The 18,603-nt window shown below is 39.6% G+C and overlaps 1 protein-coding gene across 1 annotated transcript; it reads left to right on the forward strand.

The window, feature by feature from the left end:
• The first annotated feature begins 2,918 nt into the window (after positions 1 to 2,918).
• Positions 2,919 to 17,574, forward strand: LOC135467577 (circadian locomoter output cycles protein kaput-like). Its single transcript, XM_064745350.1, is given in 11 exon segments — positions 2,919 to 3,016; positions 8,072 to 8,196; positions 8,199 to 8,240; positions 9,178 to 9,320; positions 10,470 to 10,559; positions 10,800 to 10,913; positions 12,539 to 12,640; positions 13,499 to 13,689; positions 14,671 to 14,777; positions 15,179 to 15,320; positions 15,579 to 17,574. Coding segments are annotated over 11 exon segments (2,475 nt in total). The 3' UTR covers positions 16,900 to 17,574.
• The last annotated feature ends 1,029 nt before the right edge of the window (positions 17,575 to 18,603 follow it).

An 18,603-nucleotide genomic window follows, 5' to 3' on the forward strand; every position in this document is an offset into this window, starting at 1 on the left:
TTTTTAGACGTGGGATTTCTAGATCATCTCCGCTATCATTCTCTTTCTGTCCTTAGTGACAACAATTAGTGCTCGACCGCACTCAAAGTGTCTTCCACAAATATATATTGCGCAAAGGAAACACGTCACCAGAAACTTGACAACAGCCGGTGTCTTACTAAGGCAATCTGGTTTGCTTCACCCGTAAACATGACAGTCGTGACATAGGTGAAAAAGTCTTTAAAATGGTGTGAAACATTTGTAAAAAAGTAAATAAACAAACAAACCGCCTAAACCCCTGAAAACGTCCAATGGACACAAGATCTTCCGATCTCACCCAATTTCAAAGAACAGACAACGGCTCTGTAACAGTGCAGGTCGTGAAAAATGGCACCCCAGCAGTGTGAAGTATGGAAGCCGGATGCGGGAATGCTGTCTCTCCCGGTTTTGCCCCAAACCAGTAACAGCGACATTTGAACGACACTGTGAGATTAATTTAGTCGAGATTCAGTCGAGAATAGGGCGCCAACGTGACATTCTGACGAGATTGCCACGAAACTTCAACGATATTTACTACCTCTGATGCATTGTGGGAGGTAATGACATGGCTGTTGCGAAGAATACGGTGGCGATATCTCGATCTCTGTTTACTCTTCTCTGTAGTGAATTAACATACCAAAACATACAACGCGAGATTCAGACGACATTCAGTCGACAACGCGAGATTTAGTCGAGATTCGAGAGCCTTTCAAAAGACAAAGCAAGATTTAGTACTGAATTGCGCACAGTTCGAAAGACAGAGCGAAACTCTGTTGAAATGTTTCGTTCTCGACTGAATGTCGTCTGAATCTCTCTGGGATGTCGCGTTGTTGATGAAATCTCGTCCAAATATCGCGTTGTCGACCAAATGTCGCCCTTCTTGATTAATTAAGTTTGACCATAATGTTACTCATTTCACAAACACCGTAACATTCAGACGAGATTAAGAAAACAGACGACATTCTGGCGAGATTAAGTCGAGACTCACTGGGCTTCGCGAGATTAGGTCGAGATTTGGTCGAGAATTGAACGTGGACGCGAGAATTGAACGAAGATGCGAGATTGAGTCGACATTCCCGACTAAATATCGTTGGAGTTTCGTTGCAATCTCGTCAGAATGTCACGTTGGCGACCTAATATCTACTGAATCTCGACTAAATTAATCTCGCAGTGTCGTTCAAATCTCGCTGTTACTGTGTGGAGGCAAAACCTGGAGACACAGCATGGCTGCATCCGGCTTCCATAGTAAAGTGCAAACTGCCTAGATGGTAGACTACAAGAGAGACCGACGGGTCTCCGGCTGCCTGCTTCTTAAATGTGTCTAGTTCCACTTAGCCCAGAACTACTAGGGCTATAATAGGCATTGTATTGAATAAAATCGCCATGTTGGATATACAACCAGTTTCAATCAAGATAAATATTTATTATAAACGACACTTTATAACTGGCTGTCCGCTTTGGGTGACAATTTTCCTTTGTTAGCATTCATATTTACTCCCTGTCCAGTTCTCCTATGAAAGATCTCAATGTCACTGCATTGTGCTATGACTAGAGGAAAATATGTGATAATCCTTCATGCCAGCACTGGAAGCTATTCCTTCAGAATGTAATGGAGCTCTGAGAGTTACTCTTTTAAGTTTTAAAACTTAAAACATTTTGCTCTCATTGTCATTTCAACAGCTATAAATGGTTACTCTCAATCTTTCTCCTTAGAGCAGTAGGGATGTGGTTTTGTTAGCTTTGTGGTTTCTTATATAAACAGAGGTTGTCGTAATGACTATCTGTATGTGGTTTGTATACTAGCTTATAGTGTTTAGCTGTGCCGACAGTATGCTTAATGTCCTATTACCCTATACCCAACCCCACAAACAGCCTTAAATCCACCGATTTAATATTCGTTCCGACAGCCAGTGAGAAATTTGTGGTGAAAATTAAACAGGTATAAACAAACAAAAGAGCCACACCTGTGCCGGGCCGGGTAAGTGTGGATGTGGGCTGGATGGATGAGATCGCTAGTAGGTTCTCCACATCAACTATTGGGTGGTCGATAGCTCTGTCAATAGACAGACTGATTACTGGCCTTAAAACAAACACTGCATAATGGCCTGCGATAAGAGAGCGGTGATTTCACTTGGCCGTCTATCTGACAGCCAAGAGCCCGCTTCCTCCGCGTCTTTTTGGATATGGAAATATTTAATAACACAAACAGTTGTTTCTTACAGTTTAATGACCAATAATATCAAGCTTGCTTCGAAAAGATGGTTAATGTTACTTGAAGCATCAACACTGCCTGAGAAGTGTTGGGGTTCTTTTAACAGTTCTCTGGATTCCATATACCTTTATATGAAAGTCGATATTTATCATTGACATGCCGTAGACCCATTAGGAAAAACGAATGTGCGTAGTGAAGCCTGTGTGAGGGACGTTCGAGCTGTTACTCATCTCTAGGGGTGTCAGACAAGGCGCGACTCTATCTGCCCTGCATTTCGCATACCAATCCACGGCTTTTCCCTCCTAGATATAACCCACAAATCTTTTGAAGACGACGCAAGTGTAAAGGGCTATCTCGTCTCTTGACATGTCGGCTGCCTACGCCCGTGTGTGCACACTTATACGCTCTATTAAGTAAATCCATCTCTAAAATGTCTAGGCTCTTATGTTTTGATTAGTGACAAGGGCGCTGAACTCGGCTCGACTCTGAACAGTTTCTGGTCAACGCAAGTTTAAGCTCGAGTTTTACGGATTCTCTTTATCAAGTTTGATTTCACTGTTCGTTAACCCAAGAACTTTTAATATGCACCAATTGAACCACCACATACGAATCATCTGGAAATACTGAAGGCTTTTTCTAAGACGAAAGTGGTGTCAAATTTGTCTAAAAAAAAACAGAATTTCTCGAGATGAAATCGGAGAAAGAATTAGCAGAAGATGCTGGGGACTCCACAGACAAACAGAATGAAAGGAGCGTTCTCTCTGGGACAGCTAAAGGCGATTCTGGGTGAGTAAGAAGAAGAGTACATTTTTGTCAACTATTTTGGTCAACACAGATATAACATCTGATTTGAGAGAATTTATAAGTGAGTTAGTTACTTATCTTTCTGTTCCGCCCGTTCTACAAGTGTCTATATAGACAGGAAGACAAAAGAAGCATGTCAGAGCCAGAGATATAGTTCAGGTAGTAAATAGTGGCTTTCATGCATGCCGTCCTCTGTGGAATAAAATATGCAGATTGTCTATACTCCAACCCTACAATCTGTCAACAATTGTTTTTGAAAATTGGTCTTTCAAGGTGGTTTTACTCACAATTTTAATTAATGAACAAAGATTACATAAACACGAGTATCTTCCACGACTCTGGCAGATTGTATTGTATAGTTACGGTTGTATTCCCTACGTTATGTATATTTGGGAAGAACAATGTATAGGAAGACTTACCTTACTTGCGCGTAATCCGGGGAGGGGGGCAATGTCAGCCTCCATTGTATTTCCTTCTACGTAGAGCTGGAGACGTTGTTAAAACTTGAACTATCCTATCCGACGTGAGAACACTGGCGTCCTGCTTGTAGTATGCCTACTGCTCAGTGAAGCTGGGGATCAGAAATCATGCTGTATTTGAGGACAGTATTTCCTGACGTCTCGCCAGAAATTCGTGCGGCAATTGTCGATTTAAGAAAGTTAAAACAGTTGTTCTCGTGTGGCGTATCATGGCCACAGGCCACACGCACCTTCCTACTGTAGAGCTCCGTGGTTGTCGGTTCGTGTTGGTGTTTCAGTCTCTAGCTGTGGTCCCCACAACACGAACATTTACTGCCCCACGATGAAATGTCTGAAACCATCCGATCTGTAACGGTTCGTGTAGAACAATGTTACATTCGACAGGATCAGATGTCTTGTCAAGTGCTACTAAGGTATGCAATGTGAAAGAAAGGTGATTCTGTTAATGTTTGCTGATTATTTTATCACAGCTATATATATATATAGCTGTGATAAAATAATCACAGCTATATATATAAAATTTTATCACAGCTATATATATATATATATATATATATATATATATATATATATATATAGCTGTGATAAAATAATCAGCAAACATTAACAGAATCACCTTTCTTGCCTACATATGTAAGCATGCCTACACTTTTTTCTTTGGTGTGCAGAAGAGATGCAGAAGAGATGTAGGAAAAAATTAGAAAAAGACCTTCCTAATTTCTGCATCTTTATATTCCATAACTGCAGATTCCAGCTTTCGTTCTCATCAGGGGTATTTAATAGTAAATGCATACACACAGCTAAAACTTGAATTTAAATTTTAAAAAAAAACGTAAGACTTCTATAGACCCCTATATAGATGTCTAACTAGCATCACACAAGACTTCATTCATTCGCCACGAACATTCTTTCATCATCACTGAAAACTGTTGACTACTTCTCCTTTCCTGTTTCCGTCCTAATTTTGTACTTCATATACTTGTTTAGTATATTTGTTAAACGTCGTTTTGACAATACTGCAAGGTGTAGGCTACGAGTGTCTGTTTCCACACAGCTATAATTCCCGTAAACGCTTTATTCTTCCGGTATACTCATTATAATGGATGGAGTTATTCTTATGTACAACACTTTTTTGAACTGTAAAATATTTAATACACAGCTGTAAGAGAACAATTAAGACATTTATATATAGGTCGCCAATCATGAAATGGACAGACTGTGTTAATAACTGCAAGATCAGTTTCAACACAAATATTTAAGGACAAGTTTAGCAAGAATTCAAATGGTGTCGCTGTAACACTATGAGGTCGTGTGCGATATAGTTGGTATTTTCCCCATGCTTCGGGCTTTTCATTTGCATTCACACTTCAGCTGTAACCACGGAAATAATGCCCAGGCCCAAATCACACCAAATGATTCAACAATGAGATACGAATTGACTGAACCAGGAGTTAATTAGGGCGGGTTTATATTAATTGCCCTTAGTTCCAGGCTGTATATGCCGAGTACGATTCTATTCTGTCAAGCGAGCGCATTATTCATGTGCAGCTTGGGAATAAATTATAAGACGGTTACTCCATTTCGCACGGAATTCTTTTCTTCATAAGTGTCAACACACTCTAAACTTAAGACACTGTGATGTTGGTGAATTTATGTATTATAAGTATTATAAGTAAACTGTGAATTACATATGTTGGAATATACACTTAACTCCTAAACCTTTAAGTTTAGAAACGAGAAAATCTTGTTAGAATATAAATATATACACATGGTATCCAGGGAATTAAAATATTTTACATGAACAATGTACCTGCCTGATTAACAAAAGTAAAATCATTTGTTCGACGCATAACTAATGCATGTAGCCTTATAAAGATGGATTCGTACATATGTGTGCGAGTTAAATCTAGACATGATGGCTATATACCGCATGCGTGTTTGAAACTTCCATTTAGCAAAAATTAAAAGTTAAAAACTTTTAATATCAAATTAAACACACCCTACCCTTTTGTAAAGTAATTAAAATATTTAAGTAAAATCAAGTATTTATATTTGCCTTATTTTATATTTCCCTGTACACAAATGTCTTTCCATCTGTGTTCATGTGTGTTAAGTTGGATCGGTATTATGCCTCTAAGTAACTGAGTAAGCTCAAAACATGAATTTACGATGCTCAAAAAATGAATAAACCACCTGTGCCTGTTCGAAGTGCGTGTATGTGTGTGCAAGAAATTCTCACTGTGAAATAAGTCAAAATACACAATTATCTGTGTGCAGTCAAACCTATATGGCCTGCAGAGCATGCGTATTTTTACGTCTATATAAGGGTGTAGCTGCTGTAGAGAGACAGATATAATTAAATTCTCATCTTTTTGAGCATGGGCTGTGTGTGTGCCTTCGCTTTATTTCTAATTATACACCGATGCTGTTCCGTACAGCGTTAATACATGCGTGTACACTTACATGGACGGACAGATGACGCGAGATTTTGCAACAAAACCTTTGTAGTTTGGTTCTCCTGTGACGGAATAATGTCTTCAAACATAAATCTAATAACATATTTACACATTTAAACCCAAACATGGTCAGGTCTGAAGGTCCTGTTATTTGTGTAGACTTACACAAATAACGAGCAGATTACGGGCTATACAGGAAAAGACAAACTACACATCTACACGAGTTATGACATAATGTAACACACACCTGGGTGCCATGGGGAATATCAACCTCGTCTTCCGTCAAAATGGCTTTATCCTTAATTTTTACGGAAATTCGCGTTAACCGTCTTAGAGAAGTGGATTTGAGATCGTTGCAATGGCGGATATTAAGGAGGTTTTCATCGGTAGGCCCATAGTGCCTATATAGGTCTATAGGGTCTACTAGTTGTGAACCACATTTATATTTATTAAACGAGTTTCAGTGGAAGAGAAGAGTCAAGTTTAATTTCGGGATTAAAACAACATCAACAAACTAGAGGACTTTTTTACCTTTGGTGAGAATATCTGGAATTGTTTGTATTGGGAGCTGTTCTTAGTTTACATACATTCAGATATGGGGGTATTAGACAGAATTCATGAGTTATCTACCAGATTAGATATACCACAGATAGGACATGGCATTGGTATGATCAGAATTTGGTGGGGTTAAACCCCAAGCTATCTCTCCTCTTCATGGGTGGTCACTGGCGTCAATTTATCGTCCTTGCTTTGATGGATCACGTGGGTAATATTCCTTGAAATAACGAAATAACGAGCAACAAATGGTGTAATTAAAATACAAAGACCTCTGATATACATGCCGGAAAATGAAGGTTCTTCATTGTGTTCAGTGTAGTGTTTTGTATGTTGGCAGAAGATTGGTTCCGTCTTCATCGGCATTTTTCCCATTATATGTGTAAAATGTGAAGCAAAATGATTGGTTTATTCTACGTGTCATGCACGTTATCATGATGTCTGTATGATCTAATCCTGATATGGGCGTATTTCTTAATCGTTATGCAAACTGTAGACTAATTATATTTCTTATTTATACATGTGATATACACAAGTTATGGCGTATTTGTATGATATTCTATGCTTATGATCAGGATATAGTGCATCTACTTTGCATGTAAAGAGAGGGATGTCAAGAAAAGAACTTCTTCCGTGACTGTTTGGTTACAATAATTATTCTGTACATAGCATACATGGTATTCTCTGTTGGATAATGTGTGGATGTAATAGGTAGTCCATATATCCATATCAAAGAACCAACGCTATATGAATGATAAGGGTAATATCTAGTGCTGTAACTACTCACAAACGTTCGATTTCCATTAAGTGTATAAATGGTACCTATACATGGTCTTTGTTCATGCAATATGACAAAGAAGCTGTGGGATAAAAATGACATACGTGCTGACTGTCAAGATCTCTCTTATGTAGCTCTATATATACAAGCCACTGTGACAAGTAATTACCACTAACATCTTTTACTTACGGTATACCCTCTCCACAAGAATTTAAACTTTTGTCAGTAAGACGCATACTTGTCCAAAGTTTAAACAAGTTTCATTATTACAAACAATGACTTCATAATTATAATTAATTTTTTTTGTAATCAACACACAGATTATATTCGTGGTAATGAAATCAGTTAAACAAATTATCGTTCAGCTATTTCATTAACTATGTATACCATGTGTTATTTATTTTTTTTAATGGAAGTCTTCATACGTTCCGAGGTTTTTAAGACTAACAGTTATGTGTCTGCATTTTTAAATTTAGTTATATTGTTTTATGTCCCTGTAACTAGCGTGCACCCCTCCCCCCCCCCCCTCCTCCACCCTTCACACGCAGGATCGCATTACTACATATATATGTTTAGACATAAACAATACCTTATTCTGTCGACTGAAATGTAAACACTGAAGTGTTAAGACTGCTTAAGACTGAAGTATAAAAGTACATACGAATGAACTTGTTCTCAGCATTTCATTTTATTTTTAGAGCGGAGAATGTATATATGTTAAAGATAAACCCAGCAAGGCCATTGAACATTCATTTATTTTTTTGTTCAGATTTTGTTCGAGTTTTAAATCAAAGCGTTACCGGGACAAACTGCGCTCGGAGATCAAGTCATTGGACAGTTTGCTGCCTGTTGACCGCACGACCCTTCACCGGAAACTGGACAGCCAGACTGTCTTCGATTGGTCATCTCCTTCTTCAGAACAAAAGTCTTCTTTAAAGGTAATGACATTCATTTAGTTCCAACTCGGTCGCTGTGAGTTCAAGTCCAGCTCATGCTGGCTTTCTTTCCGGCTGTACGTGGGAAGGTCTTTCAGAAACTGCATGCGTATGGTCATGGGCTTCTTTCGGGATCTGCCCGTTTTTCCTCCCACCATAATGCTGGTCGCCGTCGTATAAGTGAAATATTCTTGAGTAAGGCGTAAAAACACCAAACAAATCAACATAACTTGATGTTGCAGCCATGGTGTATATGGCATAGAAAATTTACATCTTGTAGATACTTTCGACATGTGGACAATGAGGTCGTGGGCTCAAATCCTTTAGTCAAATGTTTGCGCTGGTACCTGATGAAAAAACGGTAGTTGGCTCCGACCACGCCAATTTTTTAAAACATAAATTCCAAGATACAAATATTACTTTACTGATATGTTTGTTTTGTGCCCTAACCTAATACAGCATCACTGTATACCGTATAATCTTATATGCAATATTTTCTTTCAGCTGAGAACTTTAGCTTATACATTTTTCATATTACGAGTGTTTGAAATATTGCAATAGTTAATTGGCTCCGAGTACGCTGAATTCAGCGTGACCGGCCATGACATATATAAATGGATCAATGTCGGTAATTATAGTAGGAAGCTCCAGGAAAAGAAGTAGAGGGCCTCCGTAGCTCAGTTGGTTAGCGCGCTAGCGCAGCGTAATGAGCCAGGAGGCCTCTCACCAATACGGTCGCTGTGAGTTCAAGTCCAAGATCTTGCTGGCTTACTCTCCGGCCGTTTGCGGGAAGGTCTGCCGTCAACCTGCGGATGGTCGTGGGTTTCCGGAGCCCAGCATTTGGCACGGGATAATATAGAAATATTGTCACCAAATCAAGAAAATACTGTACACGGATCATGCAGACGATGTAAAAAAATTTCTTAGGATGTTTTTGTAGCTATCGGTTTCACGAACGACGTGTTGGATGAAGAGGAATCTGGTGGCGGTTCAAACAAGACGCAGGTGCCTGAAGAAACTAGTACAGAAAATGACGATTTGTCCGAGTTACAAGACCTGTTGAAGGGAGACAACCTAATACAGGTATGAATGTTTTCGACTTAAGCGGGAAGCGTTAGGCCTAATGAACTGTTGACTTCCTTGATTGTAAGAGGTTGACAGTGATAGATGGAACTTGCCGGGTGAGAAAATTCGGTCCTTAATCACCTTTTGTAGAGTCGGTAAATACACAAATGTTTGGCTAAGGGATGGAAAGACAAACAATATTTGTTATGGCTTTGACAGACTGTGCTGAAACAACAGTTCCATTTAAGGTGGACCTTCTGACGTATTAAGCCTTTAGGGTAACACACGGGTTTGTGTAGAGTACACCGCAGCGGCATGTTGGTTCACAGGTGCACACTACCATTTTGCTGTTTAACTTTGCCAATGTGTACAATCCCGATTCGGTTATATAAAGGAGTTTCTATATCTATACTTGAGCTGTGGATTTGAATAATGAGAACCAGCAAGAGCGCATCATGTGATATATCGATTTACTTTTTCATAACCTTGGTTTGCGAAGAATTTGTATATGTGGCTCCCACCGTCATGACTGAGACGCAAAGTCTCAAATAACTAGGTCTCAAATTTAACAAAGCTGCCAATGTTTTGGCGCTCACAATTTATTATGATGTTATTATCCGACCTTTTATTTACCACATAAATTAATTTACCAAATAAATTAATAGACCTCCTTTTTCCCATGACGTTGTATAAAGTTAGATATAGAAATGACAGTAATGAGGAAACGGAACACTCAAAAGGTTCAGAACCTTTGCGATAAACTGCTGGGTCAAAAATGACTCTGTCAGGTATAGTGCATTTTTGCATTTTTATATATTTTATACATCTTATAGTTTAATTGGCAAGAACGAGGTTCTTTGTAAGTTGAGTGGCGTCGCTGTGCGTGTAGAAGGCATGCTGTTTGACTTGTCTGATACCTGGTAAATTAAGGGTCATATTGTCCGTGTGGTCTTTACCAGGTTGTGTCCATCAACAAACATTCTCCAGTATTTAAGAGAAAGTTTCTTGAGTAGGGAGTAAATACCATTAAACATACATAAATTACCAATAAGTTAAAGCTTTCTATCCTACAGTCTACGTATCTATATGCATAGGGCATGTTTATCTAATTTCACTAAACTCACGACGATGACAATATAATAGAACATATCATGCGCTTTCTTGTAGGCTCTGGACGGCTTTCTGATCGTGGCCATGGCGGATGGCACAATCATCTATGTCTCGGAGAATGTCCTACAGTATCTCGGATTTAATCAGGTATATAGACATTCCGGTTAAATAACACATATATGTGTACAACTTTATACAAAATAAATTCACTTAAAGCTTAAGTACAGAATTAAAGCACTGATCAATTTTACCGGGTCACTGGAAAACTATTCCCTTTTTATAGGTATGTAATTACCATACTTTGTCTGTCAGTGTGATCCCCGATTTACGTAAAAAAAGTCGCCTGTGTTTATCCATGTCCATGTCATGTGCTTCACCTTCCCACAGATTGACCTTATGCATAGGTGTTTGTACAGCATTGTCCATCCAGATGACCACTTTGACGTCAGGGACGTGTTCGAGCAGACCATTCCAGACGGCGCGTTATGTGATCTGCCAACAGTGAGTCGATGGGATGGAGGCGTGCATGATTAAGGAAAACAAATTTAATAAATTTTGTAAAATATATATGAAAGAACAGTAATATTAGAGTTCAGCTTAAACATCAGTTTAAACATTGGAGTTCACCTTAAACATTAGACTTCAGTTTAAAGATCACCATAAAATGCTGATTTAAAAACTGCAAGATACTTGTAAGCAAAAAAAAAAAAAAGAAAGCGCGAATAACATTTTTATTTTCTGGATATTGTGTGATGCCTTGAACCCACATCACCGCTTGATGATTCCAAAACCCACATCACAGCTTGAAGATTCCAAAACCCACATCACAGCTTGATGATTCCAAAACCCACATCACAGCTTGATGATTCCAAAACCCACATCGCAGCTTGATGATTCCAAAACCCACATCACAGCTTGATGATTCCAAAACCCACATCACAGCTTGAAGATTCCAAAACATGTCCACGATGAAACTGTGAAACACATTTACTCTAAGTGCTGATTTAAATATCGCCTTCTTTTGGCCAATGTTGATCGAAATGGCCTCTTATTACATTTAAACAACCGAAATTCAAAAAAAATGAACATAAAACCACCGCTTCGGTGGCCAAGTTTTTATAGTGCCCGGCTCGAAGTCGAGAGGCTAGTTATTAAACCCGGGTCGGGTCATACTAAAGAGTTTGAAAAGGATACTTGTTTTTGCTTGGTGCTCAGCACTTAGAGGTTAGAGGAAGGAAACAGGACTGCATGGTTGTCTCGGTGTCATGTCTGGTGTCTTCGGCATGATACCTTAGTGGCGACGGCACCCTGCCACAAGAGGGCACACTATATGTACATGTACAGACATCTAATGACTCTTTGTTATCATATGACTGAAAAATTAAGTGCGACGTAAACCCCCAAGCATACATATTCGACCATACATGGAGATATACATGTAGGTAAATGAAATGAGATATAGACTCATCAAGAAAACATGCACTGTTCGTTGTTTTTCAACAATCATGTATTGTTCTTATGGTCAAAAATACCGTCATCCATGTAAGGGTGTTCCGGATCAAAAATTGCAATGCCAGTTTCCAAAACAAGCGCAGTTTAACAAAAACCACCAAAGGAGTAAGAAAGTATATGAAGTAAAACATTAGGACGGATCTGTGCAAAGAGAAGCAGCCAACAGCTTTACATAATGATTTAAAGATGAATATCAAGTTCTACACGAATAAATTAACTCCAAATCCTCAAAAAAGTGTACTTTGCAAGACAGTGGTTAAGACTGATGTGGCCATACGCGTTATTAAATATAATGCTTTTTTTGTAAATTTATTTCGGGTAAAAATTTTCTATTGAAAATTTGCATTTTAATAACACTGGACAAGATTCATATTATCAATATTGATCATGGTATCAAAATGGCGCTGATGTGAATGGTTTTATATAATAATGCTCGGGGTTATAAGGAGACACCCCCTTTATATAGTCAACAGAAATTGTTAGGTTCGTCCAAAATCAAATTTACGTGAAAACGAACGTTTATGTAACTATGTGCTCTTGATGGCAACTTGAACTAGTACATTTAAGTGCACCGTTATACATGAATGATTACAACAGAGGCTTCCGTTTCGTAGGGCTCCTTCTGTGAACCGACGCCGCAAGCTAGGTACGAATCGGAGGCCGTCTCCTTTCTCTGCCGGATGAGGTGTTTTAACGGGACAACGGCTGGTTACTTAGTAAGTGGATATGTTTGAATGATGTTTATGTTGTCGGACGATCATGGCTGTGTTGTCGGACGAACATGTGACACAATGCAGGATGCTCCGAAACGATAACCAGCTGCAATATTGCAGGCTATCATACCATCACGCCTTTATTGCCATCATTGACGAAGTCATTGCCACGTTTCAGCAGCTCGGTCATGTATCTTGTCTGTGCATCAGTTCGGTCATGTATCTTGTCCGTGCATCAGTTCGGTCATGTATCTTGTCCGTGCAGCAGTTGGGTCATGTATCTTGTCCGTGCAGCAGTTGGGTCATGTATCTTGTCCGTGCAGCAGTTCGGTCGTATGTTGCCCGTGCAGCAGTTCGGTCATGTATCTTGCCCGTGCAGCATTTCAGTCATGTATCTTGTCCGTGCAGCATTTCGGTCATGTATCTTGCCCCTGCAGCAGTTGGGTCATGTATCTTGCCCGTGCAGCAGTTGGGTCATGTATCTTGTCCGTGCAGCAGTTCGGTCATGTATCTTGTCCATGCAGCAGTTCGGTCATGTATCTTGTCCGTGCAGCAGTTCGGTCGTGTATCTTGCCCGTGCAACAGTTCGACCGTGTATCTTGTCCGTGCAGCAGTTTGACCATGTATCTTGTCCATACAGCAGTTCGGCCACGTATCTTGTCCGAGAAATTCGGCCTCTTGTCAGTTTACCTCAGTTTGGGATTTTATAACAACGAAAAACACAAACACAAAAAAAACACATTAATAGCGTATTAAGATTGAAATAATACAAAATACCTTTGACGACATCACACTTTTCAGTTATTAAATGTTATCAAATGTTAGCTTGTCTTTTCATCATGACTGTCTCATATGTTGTAGAAAATGCACTGTTCGGGTCGACTCCAGGTTTTACCGGAAGCTGTCAGGACGACTAAATATCCCGGTCAGATCATCTTCGCCTTCTGTCGGCCTTTTATGATCAGTGGGCAGGACCAAGACTACGACGTCAAGCAAAATGTTTTCTGGACAAAACATGACATGGATCTCACTTTCAAGCAGTTGGACAAAAAGTAAGAACAGTTGGCACAACTGTAGTGTTATTACATTGATACAAACAATATACAAACAAACAATATACACAAAATCCCTAGTGGAGGAAGTGCATTGGTAGATCATGTGTGTGAGTATGCGGACAATCCAATCCAGGTTACAAGTTCAAAAATCAGTGTGTCAAGGATACTCCTTCAAGTGCCGCTTACGTGTGACCATTTACCAGCTATCACAGTGTGGTCGCTGCCCGGGATTTACTCTCTATGCTGTACGTCTTTAATTGTATTCAATTATTAAATTGATTCAAAGTTTATCGTGGGGATGACAATGTTGTTGGCAAATATGGACAGAACATTGAGGACCTCTGGCGATATGTGTCGCGAACCCGCGGCTAGTGGATAGATAAGTATCCCAGTTAACATGTGCAGAGCGCGACTGATGATGCATATGAATAGCATTCGATCAGCAAATCATTCATGGACAGTAAGACATTATATTTGGATGTCATATCGGAGTAGAAAATCAACTGTCTTCAGTTGAAGGCTGATATACGAATGTCTGTTTTGACGCACAGACTCCTTGGACCAAGGAGAAAACTGGTGGCTACTTTCTCTTACATGTTGCATAATTTAATTATTATTTGTATAATTATGTATGACATGTTCCTTTGGGAACTGGTTTAATGATTGATTTGCAATTATCGGCTTCGCACGACAATTCATCCATGAATTATGAATGACATACAAATATCGGACTTGACATTTAGAGTATGCCTACTGTGCTGGTAATCACCACTATATACGTTTACAATGACTTTTGTGACATAATGGAGCACTCTCTGTGTTATTTAGCACAAATACCTACGATGCGGTGTAAATGAACATATCTTCCGTTTTATGGGTCATAGAGTATATCTGTATATGTACATGTACATGTAAGTGTGTTGTATATCAGGTAGTCATCGGTTGACAACCCCTATTCATAGCTCTTCTTTTTGCCAGGGCAGCCGATGTCATTGGTTACGCCACTGATGACGTCGACGGCAAATCCTTCTACGAGTACATCCATCCTGAGGACATCACGACATGTTGTGTGTGTCATAAAGCGTGTATGTATTGACACCCTACAATAAGTGACCCTGTTCTACCAGAAATATCAGATAGTTGAGAAAGTTCCTGCCCAAAGACAAAAGCAACAAGTTTTGTTTAAAACGAATCCTGTCTGATTATCGATTTTGGTGAATCATCCCATCTGATTGTCGCTGTTGATACAAACTGATACAAGAAATGTAAGACTGTTAGCACTTCACAAACTTCAACATATAAATAATTGGAAACACTTTACCTGTGATAAAAAAAGTCCATATTCATAATACCATCCTGAACACTGGCCAAAAATCTGGGAAACTATTTAGAAACTAATCTGTTTCCGGTTTGTCTTGAGAATATAGATGTCATTTAATTCTATATATGTTCCTCCTCGGTTATGCGTGATTTTTTTTCCTTTCAGTGATGGAATCGAGTGACATCCAAACCATGTACTTTCGACTCCAAACCAAGTCTGGGTCTTGGGTATGGCTACACAGTCGTGGTAAAGTGGTCACCAAAAACTCCAAGAAGTATTCGATTGTGTTTTCACATTACCCTGTCAGGTAGCAGTCTTTACTCACTTAATTATCCATCACATCATAGCAGTCTTGCTATTTCATATAACATATACATTACATGATTAGGAAACAGAAGTGTCAGTATCAATTTACCTAGCTTACATTGGCAGCCAGCTCATGTGGCAAGTGGCGATGAAACTCCATCTAGGCACATCTCATTACTGCAGTTGCATCTAGTGTATTTACACTGAACATAAATTCTTCCGAGGAAATATTAAAAATACATTTTAAATTTTCATGCAGGGAAGACGACAGCAGCTATATACAACAAGAGATTGTTTTGCGACAGAGGTATTCCATCAATGAACTATTTTACCTTCGTCAGAACAATTTCCATTTGGATATTCCTACCTCATCGGATTCAATGTTTGAGATGATCAGTCAGCAAGTTTGCGCAAAAAAGGCTGGATCACGCTCCGTACCGCTGACAGCTAATGTTTATATGGATGAGTTCGTGACATCACAAGGTTCTTGTCCCTCCAGCTGGCACATGATGTCAGACCGCCACTCGCCAGTGCTGCCCTCTACCCATGTAGCTCACAAGATCTCTGTTCGTGAAAAACAGCTTCATTTTCAAGATTTCAAGAAAAGGCAATTGGAACAGAGCTACCGCAAAAGGAAGGTGTTCCATCGTAACCCAGTGGGGCAAACAGAGGGACATTTTGCTGGCGGAAGATTTTCTGTTTTACAAGGAATGGCAGCTGAAGGAACACTATTTCCCGGGCAGTTTCAACAGCGGCCTAATCATTTATCCCAGGCAGAGTCCAGTTCGCGAAGCCCCTATCGATGTCCCTATCCAGTGAGCTCAGAGACACACCCCTGTTACCCAGAATCATACGTAACACCGGAGCTGTCCCCAGAATCCATGATGGACCTTGTTCAGGCGGACAACAATCATTCTGATGCTGCTCTGTGTCAGCCACAACCCTTCCACAACTCCCCGAATCTGTCAGCCCCGTACTGTATGCCCCCATCGCCTCCCCCATCACCTCAGCGTCATTTCAATCACCAGCAGTGCCTAGCCCAGGATAGAACCGTTCATGTCAGAAATATTTTCACTCATCATCCGTCCGGTGGATATACATGGGTCCAAGACCAAACATATCACGTGCGTAGCCATGGCAACAAAAATGTCAAACATGGTGGCGGCCATTGCTTGGCATCAGATGATGTTCCATTTCAAAACCCTCTGTGTGCCTCAACCAGATCTACCAGAAGCAAACGTCCTAGATGTGATTACAGATCCTCTGAGCAGTGCTATGTAAATCAGCAGCAAACATGTAATACTTGGTCGAATGGCGGGAACCTTGAAGACCCAAAGGACAAAAGACACGTCAACAATCATGGCTGTCGGCCATGGATGAATGTGGTTACATGGGATTCGCCAGATATTTACTCATGTGCGGTGGCCAGCGGATGTTGTGAACCAGGGGACAAAACTCCGTCTTGTTTCGATCCTGCATTCCACATGAAAATAGTGGACGAGCCTGTTGGTAATCTTTCCAAAAGTGACTTAGACTTGCCGTCAATTGGAAGCTTTCTAGAATATCTGAATGACATTTAATATTACTGATAGTTACCCTTTGGTGGTTTAACCAAACCATTTCCTTTTTCAGTTGATCAATATAGACATTTTGCTTTATGTAGGAATACATTCTGAAGAAAAGTGTTCTAGACAATAGCCGCGGCTTGGGGGTATATAGGGGAGGATCAAGCTGTGGCATTATTTAGTCCGCAGAGATCTGTGAGGACATTTATAACGGATATAATTTACAAGTGAAATATACAAGTGGCATAAAAGAAGAAATCAAATAAATAAATAAATCAATACTTAAGTTAAAACAAATAAAAATCCGAGCAAAGGTAAATAACGTTTTTTAACTTGAACACATTTTATCAACATGGGGCCGATTGTTCAAAGGTGTGTGAGGCTTTAAGTCTTAATTGGAGTAACTGTTATCTCAATAAAAAATGAAAATTTAGTCCAGGGCTTAAATTGTAAAGCCCATTTGAACAACTGGGCCATCACAATGTCATAATGACGTCAATGGAAAAAAGCTCGTCATACAAGTGAACCATGACGTCCCAGTTGCTGATGGCCATTCGGCTTGATTGATTCGAAGATTGATAGGCATATACGTATCAATTCGTGTACACGTACGACTCAACTAGTGTACCCGTGCTATCCAACTGGTGTACACGTACGACTCAAGCGGAGTCGAGTGCTAATCTCACATACATGAGCATTTGTAGGACCCGACGCAATAGCCGGTTTAACTTGAGTTGCTCTAGTGTATGCCGAGGTTTAGTCACGAGTCACCAGTAAAAACGTGACGTTTGATAGCTGAATTATAGTTTTTAATTTCATGCATGTGCAAGGGATCTGCATCGATCCATATTGGTTCGTACAAGTATTGCTGGACCTTTTACTCGCTTTAATTTACGATCGACTCAGGATGAAATGGACAGTTGATTTTACTCAACTTGTAAGCTGTTCTTAACCTACTTTACATCAAATAACATACCGTACATTATGCGCACTGATAATTACGTCATTATACACTTCCTGTATTTTTAAGGAACCGCGGAATTGTTTTATTTTTTTTTATTTGGACCAATGGGAACAAAAAAGGAAAATAACACGGTGGGGAAATATTTTCCCCTGACTTATATAGCATACCAATCAATCAGGCGATATTTGAAATAATAAAGTTTCTCATTGGCTGCTAAGTCGGGGGAAGTCCTCGCTGTTAGTGGGATGTATAGTTTCGTTATTCTCTCCCCCGACTTAGCCAACCAATGAAACTGGCGAGATTTGACAGTAATATAATTTCTCAATGCTTTTTATGTCGTGGGAAGTCCCCCATGTTAGCAGGATGTATTTTGTTTATTCTCACGTTGTCTCCTGGAAAAAAGAGAACTTATTTATAAAAAAAAATTATGTTATGGGGTAGATCATTTTCGCGGGTGAAATAATTTTGGCCGACTTGGTAGCCAGTGGGAAGCTATTATTTTGATTGGTTTACTGATTCGGGGAATTATTGGAAAAAATTCTCTGTTTTTACAGGAGACAAAAAAAGAATAAAAGAAACTAAATTCCTATAACACTAGTGAAGTTAATTTCCCCCGACATATAGTGGCCTATGTGAAACCTTTATTAAAAGAACTGAAGAATGTCCTATTCGAGGTTCTGTATATTTGTGTATTTTTTATGAGTAAAGTATGGCATACTTGATAGGCTTATTTAATCAGCTGCCGCTCCCATGAG

This window comes from Liolophura sinensis, chromosome 6 (genome assembly GCF_032854445.1).
Source record: "Liolophura sinensis isolate JHLJ2023 chromosome 6, CUHK_Ljap_v2, whole genome shotgun sequence".
NCBI lineage: Eukaryota > Metazoa > Mollusca > Polyplacophora > Chitonida > Chitonidae > Liolophura > Liolophura sinensis.